General features: G+C 41.0%; 1 protein-coding gene across 2 annotated transcripts; it reads right to left on the reverse strand.

Moving 5' to 3' along the window:
- On the reverse strand, window positions 1–16,276 carry LOC133484390 (IQ calmodulin-binding motif-containing protein 1-like). Of its 2 annotated transcripts, none has more exons than XM_061786874.1 (14): window positions 15,922–16,276; window positions 11,933–12,101; window positions 11,683–11,800; window positions 11,530–11,605; window positions 11,305–11,404; window positions 10,188–10,354; window positions 9,456–9,550; window positions 9,268–9,386; window positions 8,320–8,386; window positions 8,160–8,235; window positions 5,025–5,185; window positions 4,823–4,933; window positions 4,439–4,595; window positions 1–1,521 (listed from the first exon to the last, which is right to left on the reverse strand). In XM_061786874.1, the coding sequence occupies exons 1-14, from the start codon at window positions 16,088–16,090 to the stop codon at window positions 1,319–1,321; spliced, it is 1,788 nt and encodes a 595-aa protein (XP_061642858.1). In that variant the 5' UTR covers window positions 16,091–16,276; the 3' UTR covers window positions 1–1,318. The 2 variants fall into 2 exon arrangements, with proteins under 2 accessions (XP_061642858.1, XP_061642849.1); XM_061786865.1 differs by having other exon boundaries at window positions 4,796–4,933.

The following is a 16,276-nucleotide window of genomic DNA, read 5'->3' on the forward strand; positions in this document are numbered from 1 at the left end:
TGCAAAAAATAGTACATTTATTTATCAGCGCAACAGAACAATTTCATATGACAGTCAATTTACAGGTACAGTACACAGTAACTAGACTTTACACCGATTTGATCGGGCTGATCGGTATCGGCCGATATTTAGCATTTTATGCTGATTGGCTTTAATGTCATAATTCGTCGATCCGATCAATGGCTCTGCAAAAGACAACTCCGCATCGCCGCGTGCACAGTATATTTGAATCCAAAAGCTGGTTTATTTTTAGCCCTGTCGTGTTTCTTTTGGCGTAGTACTGTAAATATCTGACAGCCAATGAAGTTATTTAAAAATAATAATAATAATAATTTTAAAAACGTCAGCGGTGTGGGACAGACAACACGTAATGCCCGAATCAGACTACAAGACAAATTTGCTCTTTCACGATTGCACTGTCAGACTCAGACTACTGCAATAAAATCTTGTATTCTGACACCACCGCATCACATTTTTTACGATCATTGGGCTTTATCTTGTCAACTCAAATGTGACCGGATACACTCGTTACCGTGGCGACGACAACAAGACTGGAGGGAGCCGGCTCGACTGTATTATAAGGACAAAATGGGGAAAAACGTGTTGGTGGTCACCGGTGCTCAGGGAAGAAGAGGACATTCGTTTAAGGCTTGCTTGAGATATGTTCACGTACTTTTAATAAGATACGTCGCAGAAGCAGGCAACAAAAACGTTATGTAGCCTAACAAGCTAGTGCTAGCGCTAACGGTTGCACGTAAACATGCCGCCATTCTGTCGAATCATGCTCTAAAGTTGCGGTGTGGGTGAAGTAATTTAATTAAAAATAAGTAACTTAATTACAGTAAGTTAGCACCCATTATTTCTGTCATGTAATGTTAGTTTGACCTGACTGATTAGAATACACGATCTGACTAGAGCATCACTGCTGATCCAACCGTTATGGAGCCAAGGAACATATTCTACAATTGACAAATCTCACAGCACACCAACAAACAAAAATGTCACAAAAGGTGGATACATTAATTACTGTATTGACTTCCTGTCATCTAATAGAAGACCATTCATTAGCTCTGTCCATCACTATGCCTCACTGGCATAAATAGAGGAACAAAGATACATTATTTATTGTAAATATAATTTTTTGAGCTATTAAGTAAACAAGTATATACAGTAAATGAACAGGTCATTTAAATAGACACATTCCTCCATCTTGTGATCGCATTGGTTATCGGGTTTTTAAACTCGCTGATCAGCCCCAAAAATCCTGATCGTGTAAAGCCTAACAGTAACCACTGTGATGGTTCAATTTGACAGTTCATCAGCTCCTGACTTCTCCACCAAGCTCCATCTCCTCCTTTGGATTGAGTACTGAAGCTGTCTCCCCCAAAGTTCGCCACCAGGGCAGCCTGTGCGCCTGTAGCCTGGAATTGTGGGCGTCACGGCCCCGAGTGGCAATGGTACCAGAAGGGCTCAGGAAGGACTTGATATCGGTCGCCATGACAGCTGAGAGGGATGGGGCATCTGCAAAGGAAGAGTGAGAAAATCCTGTGTTGGCTCAAGGCAAGACTTTCCTACCCATCTATCCAGCCATCCTGTTCAAGGCCACGGGTGAACTGGATCTTATCCCAGCTGACTTTGGGCGAAAGGCAGACTACACCATTGATTGGTCGGCAGACAATCTCAGGGCACATATGAAGATAGATGAGCATTCACAATCTGTGTATTATTCATTCTTTCCATTTTTAGTCACTGGTGTTGACATTTATATTCGTCAACTGGAATCCAACCGGCGGCACGGTGGGCAACTGGTTAGAGCGTCAGCCTCACAGTTCTGAGGACCAGGGTTCAATCCCCGGTCCCGCCTGTGTGGAGTTTGGATGTTCTCCCTGTGCCTGCGTGGGTTTTCTCCGGGCACTCCGGTTTCCTCCCACATCCCAAAAACATGCATGAATTAGAGACTCTAAATTGCCCGTAGGTGTGAATGTGAGTGCGAATGGTTGTTTGTTTGTATGTGCTCTGCGATTGGCTGGCAACCAGTTCAGGGTGTACTCCGCCTCCTGCCTGATGATAGCTGGGATAGGCTCCAGCACGCCCGCGACCCTAGTGAGGAGAAGTGGCTCAGAAAATGGATGGATGGATGGAATCCAACCGTTTATTGCCGTCAATGAATCTGTGTGTCAAGTAAGTTTTTCAATGGGTGGAGGAGGGTCTCACCCAGCATGTCCATGAAACTCAGGTTTGTAAATCACTGGAATGACTAACATCACTGTAGATGGTGCCATTCAATCGCTTTGGATTTGAGATCATGACAGCTTTTGAGTCGAACATAAAGATGAGGTGTCGCATCTCCGCTTTTAATGTAGATTATGGCAGAGAGAAATGCCAACACAGTGGAAGTTGGACAGGTTTAGGCCTCTGACAGTCGAGCAGAGTATGTACAGTATATGTATAGTATAAACAGCGTATGTGTCTTGTTCGGTAGTAAATGTGTGTCGCGATCATGAGAAAAGATGACGCAGTACCTGGAGTGAATGGCAAAAAAAAGCCACTGACAATCAAGTTTAGCTATGGGGTGAGTCTGCGTCACTCACAGTGCGTTTCTTAGTTGTAAGTAAATACCTTATTTTGCCATCCAAAAGCCCCTCCTTCTCAGTCTTGCTTTTGTTGTTTTATAGTTTGAGGTGAAAAAAAACATCAATGTCACTGTTCCGCTTGACATGTTTCTTTTCACAAAAAGCTCTTTTTACACTGCATTTTGAATACAGTGTTCATGCCTTTCAAAACGCAACACTGCGTCAAGGTGGCCGTTTACCATTGCAGCGCTTTGCCTCAAATTGAAATGCTTTGTTCTTTTTTTTTAAACTCTCTTTATTTAACATTTCAACGATACATTTGAGTTGATAGCATTTCTGTGGCAACAGAAAAAAAAATCTACTCTTACCCACGAACCCTTTTCGAGGATTGTAGAAATAACACAAAGGAAGAGTATTTGTTGTGAATTTTCACAACGAAGTCCATTCCTCTGATATGAGAGTGGCACTTACCAAGTGGAATGGCAACAGCAAATTTCACATTCACTTACAGTAAATTTTCATTGAATTGAATTTGTTTGTTTTTTTGTGTGAAATTCATGTTTTGTTGGTTTTGTCCTTTTATGTACAATGATTTTGTGTGCAACCGATGCACGGTTCATTTTGAGCATGACCTGGATGACTGAGAATCTACACAGACAATAAAATATATACCTGTTTTGAAGTTGAAATACGCCATATTTTATTTTTCAAATTTAGGAAGGGTTCAGTGAACGCCAGCTGAAAGTTGCGGGGTTCCATACCTTCAACAAGTTTAAAGAACCACTGGCTTAGATTGTCTCAGAACACAATATTCTGTGGGTATTGAAAGATGCTCTAAAATGGCTCACAATATGGGGAACTCTGAAAACAGCTGGCAGTGAATGAGTAAAATATTTAAAACATTCAGTCCTGTGGCCTGTTTTTCCATTTTTGACCAGAGCCTAAAATTGGAATATATAAAATAAAGGAAATGTTTCCTTCTTTTGTGTTAGATTTAAAAACAGATTTTTTCAATTGTCAATTGCAGAAAAAGGATTAGTTAGTTAGTCATTAGTTGGGCTTATATGCAGACTTTTTTGTCATTACAATTGAAATCATTCCGATTGAAGATCTCTGGTCAACTGTTTACATGTGACGTGATCTATTCCGATCTGGTGTATACATGTGACACACGTTTATTCGGAACAGCCGTTGCACAGACATGTGAAACACGCAGTTCGATGTAAACGTCACCTAAACGTTATCAAGATGGACGTCATCTATTCAGCACAGTAGTTGCCATTGTTTTTACACTTTTACTCAAGCAATAACTTGATAAAAACAAGTAGTTAAAAACATCTACGTCAACGACCAGCTCTGGTCAGAAGCCACCATGTTTCCAAGTGCATAAACGATGACGTCGCCGAGACACTGATGCCAAGACGGAGCATGCGCAGACAGAGCACAGCCCGACACAATTACAATTCATGGTTTACATAACGAAAATGTACTGCTGATCGGTTTGGCAAGAGGAATATTCCAACCCTGTGAATCCGAATCAAATCCCATTCAGATTCGGCCTGTTTATTCCAAATGAGGTGTTTATATGGACCATTTTCATTCGGTCTGGGCTTCTAAACCGATTCTAATCGGAATAAGAGGCTCCAAGTAAACCCGCCTACTGACGTTGTCACTAAGTGGGAACTGAACCCATGCTGCCTGAATGGAAGTCAGGAGAGTGAACAACTACACCATCAATGACTTGTGAAACATTTAACACTGACATGATAAAATGTTGGTAGTCAAACAGATGCCATGATGGATATGTCCAGACATCAGCACATAAAATTCAAACAATGAGCCAATCACAAAAGAGGAAAATCAACCTTTGAGTCGATCCAGCTGAGTGTGAGTGTGAGCCAACAGGGACTCAATTTTCTGCTCCTCCCTCTTCTGTTGTACTGCCTGTTGCAGAAGCGCCTGCAACCGCCACTGCACGTCATTATGGAGTTGTTCACACTGTTGACGACTCACCGCACTTGACTACACGCACACACACACACACACACACACGCACATTAGCGCGCAGTAGTACTGATGCAGAACGGTTTGTAATCAGATTCTTTAGGTATCTGCATTTTACTTGATTTTTCTGACAACTTCTTACTTTTACTCCCTATAACAGAAAACAGATATCTGTACAGTGAACCTGCGTGCAAGTAATTCAAGGTTAAGTGCCTTACAGGATGTAAACTGATGTATTCCTCCACCTGTCTTTTCAACACTGCCCTCCTGCTATCTGTCAAACCCTTATGGCCAATCCAACAAGGTCCAGAGGCCAAGACTTTTGCCGCTTGCCGTTCTTGGAGAAAGCGACGGACCTGGAAGACGGAGGAGTCAGTCCGACACGAGCAAGCATTCAATTTTGGTTCAAATGGGGTTTGACGGCAGTTGAACATATACAGTACGCACTGCTCGCTGCAGGGTCCTGGCTGCATGCTGCTGAGCGTGTTCGAGTCTCAATGAATCTCGCTGCGAGTCAATGCGTCGTCTGGCTAGAAACCCTCTCCAGGCGCTCTGGATCAACACGGCTGCACGGACCTGGCATTCTAGCAGGTACGGCTGCACCTGGTCTGGAAACGAAGAGACGTTATAGTGTGTCTGTGTGTGTCAGAGGTGGGGGACTTTAGTCACATGACTTGAGTCGAGGCAGACCTCACCTAATTCACACAATTTAGGATTTGAAAGTTGCTTGGCTAAATCTTATGAAAGACTCGACTTTGACTTGGTATTCATGATACTTGATTTGACTTTGATTTGAATTATAACCCTAATTCCAGTGAAGTTGGAACGTTGTGTTAAACATAAATAAAAAAGAATACAATGATTTGCAAATCATATTCAACCTATATTTAATTGAATACACTACAAAGACAAGATATTGAATTTTCAAACTGATAAAATGTTATTGTTTTTAGCAAATAATCATTAACTTAGAATTTTATGGCTGCAACAGGTTCCAAAAAAGCTGGGACAGGGTCATGTTTACCACTGTGTTACAGCACATTTTATTTTAACAACATTCAATAAACATTTGGGAACTGAGGACAGTAATTGTTGAAGCTGTGTAGGTGGAATTCTTTCCTATTCTTGCTGGATGTACAGCTTCAGCTGTTCAACAGTCCGGGGTCTCCGTTATCATATTTTACGCTAATGCGCTACACATTTTCAATGGGAGACAGGTCTGGACTGCAGGCAGGCCAGTCTCGTACCCCCACTCTTTTACTACAAAGCCACACATTTGTAACACGTGCAGAATGTGGTTTGGCATTGTCTTGCTGAAATAAGCAGGGGCGTCCATGAAAAAGACGTTGCTTGGATGGCAGCATATGTTTAAATATCTTGTCTTTGTAGTGTATTCAATTAAATATAAGTTGAACATGATTTGCAAATAATTGTATTGTGTTTTTATTTATGTTTAAAACAACGTCACAACTTCATTGGAATTGGGGTTGTATTTACCTGGACTTATTGCAGCCCTACTTTTATTTAGTAAATGAGAGTACATTACACAGTTGTGCTCATGTTTGATTACCATCCCAGAATTTATACATTATTTATTAATTTATATATAATTTATCAATGGCATTTAAAAAAAAAATTTATCGTGAAAGTTTTGGGGAAAATATATTGTTTGGTCGGTTTTTGATGCAGTGCTGCCTGAAGGATTGAAGGTCACGGGCATTCAATGTTGTTTTTCGGCCTTGCTGCTTACATGCAGGGATTTCTCCAGATTCTCTGAACCTTTTGATGATATTATAGACCGTAGATAATGAAATCCCTAAATTCTTTGCAATTGTACATTGAGGAACATTGTCCTTAAACTGTTTGACTATTTTCTCACGCACTTGTTCACAAAGAGGTGAACCTCCCCCCATCTTTGCTTGCGAATGACGGAGCAATTCAGGGAAGCTCAGGTGTTTGATGAGCATTCCTCAACTTTCTTAGTCTTTTTTGGCACCTGTCCTAGCTTTTTTGGAACGTGTTGCAGCCATAAAATTCTAAGTTAACGATTATTTGCTAAAAACAATAAAGTTTATCAGTTTGAACATTAAATATCGTCTTTATAGTGTATTCAATTAAATTTAGGTTGAACATGATTTGCAAATCACTGTTTTTATTTGTTTAACACAACGTCCCAACTTCATTGGAATTGGGGTTGTACATAACTTGACATATCTTGCCTGTTTACATTTGAAAATCAGCGTTTTCAAGACTTGGTCTTTTTTTTTTTTTTTTAAAGAAAGGTGTTTTTCTTTTATCAGTATGCAATGAGGTCGCCTCATGAAGCGAGTATCATCGAGGGAACTCCGAACACTATTACATTTAGGATTATGTCTTTGATCAAATCGCAAAAGAAAGACAACATGCAATTATGAGAAACACAATTACAACATCTGACTTTATCCATCACTATAAATCCCACAGACAGGTAAGCTATGTTAACGTCACAGTTTAGCTCACCGATAGGAGGATAAACATCAAATAAGTTTCATGTCATTTATTGAGAAGACAAAGACTGGTTTTGGAGTCATTAAAAAAACGTGAGTGCATTAGTACAGCTTACTAACATTAAGTACAGATACTGAGTTCAAAATGGCTTTTGTAAATGTTGCGACAGAGAAAGATTGCATAATTTCACTTAAGACCTGTTTAATCCTAGTAATGACTTGACTCAACTTGCTTGATTTGGACGTTGAGATTTACAGTAGATATAAAAAGTCTATACAGCCCTGTTCAAATACCAGGTTTTTGTGATATAAAAAAAAAAGACCAAATTGATGTTAGATGGGAGTCAGCACCAACCTACCACCATTTAAAGTGCCTCTTATTAAGCCCAAATAAAATTCAGTTACTCTATCAGATTTTCCTGACTTTTTTTGTGCTAACACTGCTATTTCGAACTATTCCTAATTCCCTTCACCTTGTCTACGGCCCCAGTTCCAGCTGAAGAAAAACAGCCCTAAACCATGATGCTGCCACCATCATGCTTTGCTGTAAGTATGGTGTTCTTTTGGTGATAAGCAGTGTTGTGTTTGCATCAAATTTACCTTTTGGGATCATGGCCAAAAAGTTCAACCTAGATTTTACCATTTTAACAAAATGTCCTATACACAAATGTGAACATGTGTTTTGGTCCGATGAAACTTTTGGGTCACAATTTTAAAAGATATGTTGTGGCAGCAACATGCTTTGAGGCTTTTTAAAAAAAAACTGTTTGAAATAGCAGTCAGTGATAGCACAAAACGTTCTGGCTTCTGCTAAAAAGGAAAAAAAATGTCAAGAAAAGCCTACTAGAACAGCTGATTAATCAGAGGTACTTTAAACAGTGGCAGTTATCTACTGAGTCCCGTTTAACACAAGTTTGAATGTGATTGGGTAATTCTGTACAAAGCCACATCCCAGTTTTAAGAGCACACTTGTGTAGCCACATTATTTCAGTTGTTTATTTTTACTTCCCCTCTCCAAAATATTTTTTTGGATCATTCCACTTCTGGTGTGTGTGTGTGTGTGTGTGTGTGTTTATGCGTGATTGTGCAAGTATACCAGGCGGTAGAAGCTGCAGCAATTCTCTCTGTTTCTGGTGGAACTTCCTCCTTGCCTGTTGACGCTGCAAACACACCTGAACGAACAAACAATGCACACACACAGTCATCTTGGGTGGTAGGTGGTGTAGATGTATGCTAAGCAACCGCTATGTTTTAACCTGAAAATTCAACTCCTCTTGCAACCGCTGTGCATCCCTCTGCTGTTGCTGTTGTCTTCTGAGAGCCCTGACACACACACACGCACACAAAAGCTTAGTCAGTGTCGCCAACTCGGTGATTTGGTTGCTAAATTTTGCGATTTTTCCAACCCTTCGAGCGACTATTTTTATTTTTTTTTAAAAAACAACTTTCATTCCCGAGAACATGAGTGGAACAAATTGTTTTGTGTATGTAAAGAAAGGAGCCCTGTGGAAGCCAATCACAGAGTTGATTGCACTGAAAATTGCCAAAGACATGATTCCCCTTCAAACGTTGCCAAAGATGTAATTTATCCACGTCGGAAACTTTTGACCAGACGTATGTCCTTCGGAGCTGCACATATTTTGGTGGTTGCCCCACCTCACCTGTACAACTCTACATGCGAAAAGACTATGAGAGATCAGCAGTTTGATTTATGACATAAATTGAGAATGTTAATGTATTAAGGATCGTGTTAACATGTTTTGACAAAAGGGACATTTTTCCAAGAGATCCTTATTTTCACATTATCTGTTCAGATTTTTTGTTCTCTCTACTTCGGAACTTCTGTGTAAGTTAATGCAGCGGGAAAAAATACCTGCCTCAAAGCTTGTTTGGCATCAGGAGAAATGAACAAAAAGCAAACACTTGTTTTGAATCATGTCATTGTCATGTCCTTTGTCTCCAAAGTGTTCTGTAAATTGACTGTCTGTTGTACTAGAGCGGCTCCAACTACCGGAGAGAAATTCCTTGTGTGTTTTGGACATACTTGGCAAATAAAGATGATTCTGATTCTGATGGGTAAAGGGGCAAAAAAAAATTCAAGTTGGATTTTAGGGCAAAAAACAAAAACAATAAAAAAAAAAAAAAAAATCTTATTTTATTTTAAGGCCATATCGTTCAACGCTACCTTTAATTATGTGACGCACCTGAAGCGACGCTGCAGCATGGAAACCACTCCACTGAGACACTTCAGTCTTCGTCTGGTCAGATAGGATTTCCAGGCTGCCTGAATCACACACGCTGCTCTCACACGGTCGACAGAAGGCTATATGAGAGAAGGGTGATAGCAATGACAGACAGTAGGTGGACAGGCAGGGTGACTCCCGTGACTTACAAGGATTTCCCGAGACTGTGTGAGTGCAATCAGCTGATCTACTTCTTGGTCAAAGCCCCGTCCTCGCCAGTCTTTGTCTAATAGGCTGTCCAAACCTGCAAAGACAAACAGCAATTTTTTTTTCTTTTTCAATCAATGTCTTCTCTTACAACAGTGACCTCTTCTAACCTCACAGCTCATACTGGACTGCAGAGTGACAAATTAGAATTAGAGCATTTGTCTACAGTCTCCAAGCAACCTTTACCAAAGACCTTTTAGCCTCTTGACAGTGACATGTAAAAACGTGTAAACAAAGAAAGGACTTGCTTTTGTCATTCCCTGATTATTTTAGTTTAAACATGCATATTTTGCTGGGTTATTTGTGGCAGTATTTAATACTGAAATGACTTAATGACACTGGCTCATGGTTACTACGAAATGGAAGTCTATAACAATAAGGATGTAATTTTGTCAAATGAATTTGCCCACAAGAAAATAAAAAAGCTTTGATGATTATATACTGTTTTTGCATCTCACATAATACTTAAGGATATTTGAGTTATATTTAATCCCTAAATAAATAATCCATAAATTGTAATAAGTGAACAACAGAGGTGATTGTGTGACATCAAGGAGAGAATTTTACACGTTCTCTGGTGGGAGGAGCTAACAACGTACACAGAGGAGCGAGGATCGAGAACCGAACAGGTTGCAAATAAACAAATGAGATTTCCTAATAGATTGTCACCTAACCTTTGAAGTTGAAGAGAAAGGGCTGAAGCGGCAGTTGATTGGCCATGTGGAGGATCAGTCTGACAGATGCTCCGCCCAGTGAGGCATCAGAGGTCACAGCAAATTGGCCTACAGCCTCATTGAGCAGCAATAGGATGGCATCATCACTTAAACTGGAGAGAAAGTCACTGTACACACAAGGAGGAAGGTCTTTTAGCTGGCAATCTTTGACAATAAAAGACGAAGTTGTTACTACAATCAACTCCTGCTATATCACCAATTTTTAAAGATGCACCAAATAAGCCCAAAAAAATTCTTTTTGATATACCACAGAGACGAGTGTTTTTTAAAAGCCTGCCAAATTAGAACGAACAAAACAACACCATGAATGTAAAAGATGGTTCTGATAAGAAAAATAAGGCCTGCCCTCGAGCTGCAGGACTGTGTGGCCGTGTCCTCTGAAGGTGCTGGAGAAAACCCTTCACCTGTCAATCAAATACGTTCACTCGTACGCTATCTGCTCAAGTGTCTGTAGTCAGCTACTGGCTGAATAACCGGCACTGCTGTGGTTACTGGTTGTGGTTAATAAACAGTTAACATTCCCGTGTCTCTGTACGTGGAGAGACCCACACACAACTCCAAAAGAGGCGCAGACGTTTTGGATGACCCCACCATGGTCAAGCGAGCTCCTTAGCTCGCTAACTCGTGCCCTTGCGGGATAGCGGACGTAATAAACAGTTACATTTCCCTTTAGTGTCTCAGTTGTGTCGATCTACGTGCGCCGCATGGAGCGAGGCTGTGGAGTATTGGACGGAGAAAACGCCGGTCCACGAGCCCACAAGTGGCTAATAAATACTAGGCTAGCCACTAGTAGCAGGGCACTTGGCAGTGGAGCCATCAAACTCATCGTCAGCTTGGCGTGCGTGGGTCCCACAATAGAGACACTAGTCCAAATAACACAAAACACTTTAGGGAAAATACATTGTTCTGGTTGTAGGCATGGCTTGATTGCTAACTGAACGATGTAGTTGCGGTAGAAATTGGCCAAGCTATTATTACCAAGTAACTCGCAATTCCGGCAAATAGCCATAGATGACGCGCAATAAACTGAGTTCAATGTATGTTGTGTGTGTGTTACCTGCTAGCTGTACATAAATTAATCCACATCTGAACAAAGAGCAGTGACATGGTGACCTCATCACAGCCCTGAATGAGCGCATAGTAGGAAGAGCTGAGAACTGAGAACATAAAAGTGTTTCAAGTTTCAATTGCAGTTCTCATTATCATTTTTGGACAGTTATAAATTAATGGTTTGGATCTGGATATCATTATGGCAGTTGCCAAAAAACAGGAGGACACCAACCTTGCGTGGTGAGCTGTGCGTGTGCTCGCAGAAGCCAGCTGACCGAGTCCATCACCCTCCTAAAGAGAGACACACACTGAAAGCGCACACGCCAGTTAGACGTCTTGACGTTCTGCACGACTGGTAGGTAAGCATGTCGGCTCGCCATCTCACCTCTGCTCGCCTCGCAAGACGACTGGCCAATGACAAAAGGCCATCCATAACTGATGGGAGGAACAGCCTATGAAAGGTCTCTGACAGTTCACCAGGCTCCACCCCCACACAACAGGAACTTAAGCGACAAGCAGACAGACAGAAAGTTAAATCAGGCCAACAACCTCATACAGTATTTTATATTGAAGAACAACAGATGTACAAAATTTAAAAACAGAGAAAGTTTGTTGGCCTGTTGTCTGGCACGTGCCTTGTGAGAGATGCCAGTGTGACGGCGGCTTTGCAGTTGCTTTGCAGTTTTTGGAGATCCAGAGTGAGAAGGGTGACACAGTGGCTCAGGATGCCGCTCTGATATAAAAGCGACTTGAATCTCGTCAGCATACCGCCGTCCTTCGGGGCCGCTGCCATGTTCAGAAACCCTGGGTTTGATGAAAGATTTCATTTACTTTTTCCTTCCTGGACTATTCCAACTTAATAAGAATAAACAAAATAAATAAATAAATGAATCTGAAATGATGGTAAATGCATGTCCAAACAATGGCAGATCCTACATCCTCACCAAGGATATCAGCAGCTATAAGGTTTATTTTAAATTTAACATGTAAGAGTGTCGTTCTCACACTGTGAACTTGGTATTTTTCATTTGGACTTTTGACATTGTTACTATCCTTGCACTGTATGTTTTGATAATTTTATCTACAACCCCAATTCCAATGAAGTTGCGATGTTGTGTTAAACATAAATAAAAACAACAACAACGATTTGCAAATCATCTTCAACGGATGTTGTGTTCAACAAATAAAAACAGAATACAATGATTTGCAAATCATGTTCAACCTATATTTAATTGAATACATTACAAAGACATGATATTTAATGTTCAAACTGATAAACTTTATTGTTTTTAGTAAATAATCATGAACTTAGAATTTTATGTCTGCAACACGTTCCAAAAAAGCTGGGACAGGGTCATGTTTACCACTGTATTACATCACCTTTTCTTTTAACAACATTCAATAAAGGTTTGGGAACCTAGGACACTAATTCTTGAAGCTTTGTAGGTGGAATTCTTTACCATTCTTGCTTGATGTACAGCTTCAGCTGTTCAACAGTCCGGGGTCTCCGTTATCGTTTTTACGCTTCATAATGTGCCACACATTTTCAATGGGAGACAGGTCTGGACTCCAGGCAGGCCAGTCTAGTACGCGCACTCCTTAACTACGAAGCCACGCTGTTGTAACAAATGCAGAATGTGGTTTGGCATTGTCTTGCTGAAATAAGCAGGTCGTCCATGAAAAAGACGTTGCTTGGATGGCAGCATATGTTTCTCCAAAACCTGTATGTACCTTTCAGCATTAATGGTGCCTTCACCGATGTGTAATTCACCCATGCCATTGGCACTAACACAGCCCCATACCATTACAGATGCTGCCTTTTCAACTTTGCGTCCATAACAGTCCGGATGGCTCTTTTCCTCTTTGGCCCGGAGGACACAATGTCCACAATTTCCAAAAACAATTTGAAATGTGGACTCGTCGGACTACAGAACACTTTTCCACTTTGCATCAGTCCATCTTAGATGAGCTCGGGCCCAGAGAAGCCGGCGACGTTTCTGGGTGTTGTTGATAAATGACTTGTGCTTTGCATAGTAGAGTTTCAAGTTGCACTTACGGATGTAGCACCGAACTGTATTTAATGGCATTGGTTTTCTGAAGTGTTCCTTAGCCCATGTGGTGATATCCTTTACACATTGATGTCGGTTTTTGATGCAGTGCCGCCTGAGGGATCGAAGGTCACGGGCATTCAATGTTGGTTTCTGGCCTTGCTGCTTACATTTCTCCAGATTCTCTGAACCTTTTGATGATATTATGGACCATAGATGATGAAATCCCTAAAATCCTTGCAATTATACGTTGAGGAACATTTTCCTTAAACTGTTCGACTATTTTCTCACGCATTTGTTCACAAAGAGGTGAACCTCGCCCCATATTTGCTTGTGAATGACTGAGCAATCAGGGAAGCTCCTTTTATACCCAATCATGGCACCCACCTGTTCCCAATTAGCCTGTTCACCTTTGGGATGTTCCAAACAGGTGTTTGATGAGCATTCCTCAACTTTCTCAGTCTTTTTTGCCACCTGTCCCAGCTTTTTTAGAACGTGTTGCAGCCATAAAATTCTAAGTTAATGATTATTTTCTAAAAACAAAGTTTATGAGTTTGAACATTAAATAGTTCGTCTTTGTAGTGTATTCAATTAAATATAGGTTGAACATGATTTGCAAATCATTGTATTCTGTTTTTATGTTTAACACAACATCCCAACTTAATTGGAATTGGGGTTGTACAATGCATTTTTATTGTAGATTTTATAAGTATGTCTTAGTGTTGTGTACCCAAATTTGGAGGTCTAATGTTTGTTTTTTGCTTTGTTTGTTTGCTATATTTTATGTTCTAGGTTACAGATGGAAATTAGGTTTTATGCTAAATCTGGTGCAACCATCTCTTCATGTCTTTTGATATTGATTAATGCACATTCTCCATAAAATAAATTTAAATTTGATTAAATTAAATGGGATCACAGTAACAGCCAAAGATGGGGAGTGACGTGCTACATTTGTTCTGTTACATTTATTTATGTAAAGGTTTGGATGACTTGTTCTTGTCAGGGTAGTTTTAATGGAACTTTTTTTTTTTTTTTTTTTAATAGTATTTTTGTTAACAGTGGCACGGTGGTCGGCTGGTTAGAGCGTCCGCCTCACAGTTCTGAGGACCTGGGTTCAATCCCACCTGTGTGGAGTTTGCATGTTCTCCCCGTGCCTGCATGGGTTTTCTCCGGGCACTCCGGTTTCCTCCCACATCCCAGAAACATGCTAGGTTAATTGAAGACTCTAAATTTCCCGTAGGTGTGAATGTGAGTGCGAATGTTTTTTTGTTTCTACGTGCCCTGCAATTGGCTGGCAACCAGTTCAGGGTGTACCCCGCCTCCTGCCCAATTATAGCTGGGATAGGCTCCAGCATGCCCACGACCCTAGTGAGGAGAAGCGGCTCAGAAAATGGATGGATGGATTTTTGTTAACAACAAATTCTACTTTTACTCCTTAATAGTGAGCTACATTCAGTCTCCTACATTTATTTTTACCTATTATTGCTTGCACTATCTATTTGTTTTGGTTTGTCAGAAAGAGGTGCTTCAGGTGCTCTATTTAACGAGTTCAACGTAACCTCTAACATTTGACTCCATTTCATCAATCAAACAGAGCCTGGCAGTCACGATCGCACAGAGTCTCTGTGGCCGCACACAGAAGTAAAGGGACAAATTTACGTGAACCATGGCAGAAGCAACGGCGTGCGAATTGCAGCCAGAAGAGGCAGAAGGACACCCCAGGCCTCACATTCAACTCACCTGAACCTTACAGACGACAAAAAAGAAGACCTATGTCATGCATGATTAACATCCATCCATCCATTTTCTGTACCACTTTATCCTCACAAGGGTCACGGGCGTGCTGGAGCCTATCCCAGCTATCTTCTGTCGAGAGGCAGGGTACACCCTGAACTGGTTGCCAGCCAATCGCAGAGCAAATATAAACAACCATTTGCGCACACATTCACACCTAAATCAACCTACCATGCATGTTATTGGGATGTGGGAGGAAACCGGAGTGCCCGGAGAAAACCCACGCAGGCACGGGGAGAACATGCAAACTCCACACAGGCAAGGCTGGGATTTGAACCCCGGTCCTCAGAACTGTGAGGCAGATGTGGTAACCAGTTGGTTTCCTCGCACATCCCAAAAACAAGCATGGTAGGTTAATTGAAGACTCTAAATTGCCCGCAGGTGTGAATGTGACTGTGAATGGTTGTTTGTTTATACATGTCCTGCAATTGGCTGGCGACCAGTTCAGGATGTACCCCATCTCTCACCCAAAGATAGCTGGGATAGGCTCCAGCACGCCCGCTACCCTTGTGAGGATAAGCGGTTCAGAAAATGGATGGATCGAGTTAATCACCAGGTACTCATTACTTGAGTAGTTTTTTTAAAATAAATACTTACTCTTACTAGAACAGAGGTCACCAAAGTGGAAGACTATTTTTTTATTTTTACTTGAGTCATATTATTCTAAAGTAACGGCACTTTTACTTGAGAAACATTTTTGGTTACTTTGCCAACTTCTGGTTACATAGAAATAAAAATAAAAACTAATTCAGTGTATCAGAGAGAAACAGAAAAGATCTCACGCTTTAAAGTATCATTCAGCAGGTTGATTCTGTCAGCGGGACTCAGACTTGTGTCCTCCACTTGTTGCTTCAGGCGCAATACAGCCTCCTCATGCTGCTCCATCAGAGATAGAGCGTCTACAATGATATAAGCTTTCCTACAGACTTGTGCTAAACGCACAAGAAACATTCACCTCTTCACGGAACAAAGTAGGTTTATGTCCTCATAAATAAGCACCCTTTTAACAAGCCATTAGCGACCACAAATGACATACTATTTGCAGGTAAACGCTCTTTAAAATAGCCTTTTGACTCATTAGTTGCGCCGTTTGCTGATCAACTTAGCTAAACGATGGACGTCATCATCCTGCGCCTA

The sequence above is a fragment of the Phyllopteryx taeniolatus genome, chromosome 1, assembly GCF_024500385.1.
Source record: "Phyllopteryx taeniolatus isolate TA_2022b chromosome 1, UOR_Ptae_1.2, whole genome shotgun sequence".
Lineage (NCBI taxonomy): Eukaryota > Metazoa > Chordata > Actinopteri > Syngnathiformes > Syngnathidae > Phyllopteryx > Phyllopteryx taeniolatus.